At 45.2% G+C, this 2084-nt stretch overlaps 1 protein-coding gene across 1 annotated transcript in view; it reads left to right on the top strand.

Moving 5' to 3' along the window:
* The window catches only part of LOC306933756 (neuron navigator 1-like), a gene marked incomplete at both ends in the record, with an annotated part of 36342 nt that extends 34630 nt beyond the window's left edge, over positions 1-1712 (top strand). The window contains one exon of the mRNA XM_079516063.1: positions 1343-1712. Coding sequence (XP_079372189.1) covers positions 1343-1712 — 370 coding nt within the window. The remainder of the gene's footprint in view (positions 1-1342) is intronic.
* Positions 1713-2084: the final 372 nt, after the last annotated feature.

A 2084-nucleotide genomic window follows, 5' to 3' on the forward strand; every position in this document is an offset into this window, starting at 1 on the left:
CGCCGTACGACAAAAGTATAACAGCAGGCTTTTCTTTTCTGCCATATGAGGCTTTATGGACACACCAGGTCCTTTGAGGAAGAAAGGAAGCAGCAGAGGAAAGATAACCTCCAAGGCTCCTCTGAGAACAAAGGGCTAGCAGGCAGTTCGTTAAATGGAGCATTTTTGACCCGTAGTTACACGGCAGCCATTTTTTTCCTTTTACATCTCATATATTTCAAGGAACACAGACGTTCTTTGAAATGAGGAGTCGTCCCTTATTTGGAAATTAACCCATTTTGACCTGAGATCAGATTCTAAAAATGTCTTCTACATCCTGACAGTTTTCTGAAAAAGCTATGTTTCTATGTCAGTGGTTCTTCGATTTTTCAAAAATAGCAGACCTACAAGCTCGTAGCGCGCCACTCGGTGGCGCGCTATGAGCTTGTGGATCTGCTATTTTTCAATAGCTAAAGCATAACATAACGCTAACACCAAAAGGGTGCCTTTATTGAACTGATAAGGGACACACTTTGTTCCTTATTAATTGGAATCAATCAGTGACACTGAAGTTCAAACAGCTCGTAAACATATAGTATAATACATTAATAATTAACCACTTAAACCCTCTAGTAAATCTTTATCTTTATCTTTGTACTATTTGGACCTCCAAAACTCTTTGCTATAAAAATAGCAGATCTACAAGGTCACAACGCATCACAACGCCACTCATTGTGCGCTTGTAGATAAGATATTTTTGGCTAATTTGGTGAATTTGGACGCTTGGGTTCAAGTGGTTAATATAATATACAACACTGTACATATACAGTAAAAGCCAATAAATAAATAACTTTAGTTGTACAGTTTTGTAGCAAAGGCTTGTCAATAGAGGGTATGTGAGTGTCAAATCGAGTAGAAAAGTGAGTTTAACGTCATTTAACATTGTTTAATACAATCAGACAAGACGTTTCTGTTTGGATGTACGGGCTGTCAAGGCCAGAAATAGTTTTTTGCCACTCAGTAGGTGTGTATGATGATGATGTCACGCGCATATCCTACCCTCTATTTCTGGTGTGAATCAGCACATGAGGACCCACACAGTGGAAACACATTACTTGTACAGTTTGTGGTAAAAGCTTTGCTAAAAAAACATTCTTTCCTGCTTTTTTTCTTGGAAAAGAACACGATGGGAACTATGCACAAAAAAATAAATTTCATCCACTTTACTTTACTTTACTATTACTTGTAAATCTGTGATGTGACAATGAAACAGATTCTGATACAGTGAGGTTTCATCTTTTTATGGGCGTGCCTTATTGTTCTTACGAATAAGGCGGGTGCCGCCCCTCTTCTCTCTCCGCAGCTGCCAGGAAGGGGGCGTGTGCTATGACAGCAGCGACGAAGCCGCCGCCTTCTCCGTCTCCAGCATGTCGAACCGCTCGTCTCCGCTGTCGTGGCGGCAGGGCCAGGCCAGCCCCCGGCTGCAGGCGGGCGACGCCCCTATCGCCACGGTGGTCCAACACCACCACCACGGGCAGCCCCTCCTCCGCGTAAGCCACACCTCCCGCATCCATCTCATCGAGGGATTGGACGACTCTGACGACCCCGCCCTGCTGAAGGTGGGCTACCTCAGCGACAGCGACGTGGGGGATAAGAGCCCCAACGACGGCGATGAAGATGACGACGACGACGACGACGATGATGTCGACATCGACGATCTGGGCAACGGGTGAGTGTTATCTCCGCCTGAATTTCATTTCTGTTTCACTGCCATTATTCAGTCTGAAAGCTCTCAGACGTTTTCTGAGATGGGGGTGTGGCCAAAGTGGGACTCTTTGGCGATTGGTTCATAGCTCTGGATCATCCCCATACCCATTGGCCCTGGGTTAGGTTTTCAACCGAGAAAACCCCGCCTTCGAATGAGTGGCTAGCGATTCAGGGTCTGGAGCCAGGCTAACAGCAAATAGTGACACCACTTGTTTTCATTAGGCCTACTTCATTTTCATTACTTTTCTTGATGTGCATGACTAGCAGTTTTTGAGGGGCGCTAGCCCCTCCTATGGCCTGCTTTGTGCGTTGGTGTGTATCCCATAGTGATGACCTGA

The sequence above is a fragment of the Electrona antarctica genome (genome assembly GCF_951216825.1).
Source record: "Electrona antarctica genome assembly, chromosome: 2".
NCBI lineage: Eukaryota > Metazoa > Chordata > Actinopteri > Myctophiformes > Myctophidae > Electrona > Electrona antarctica.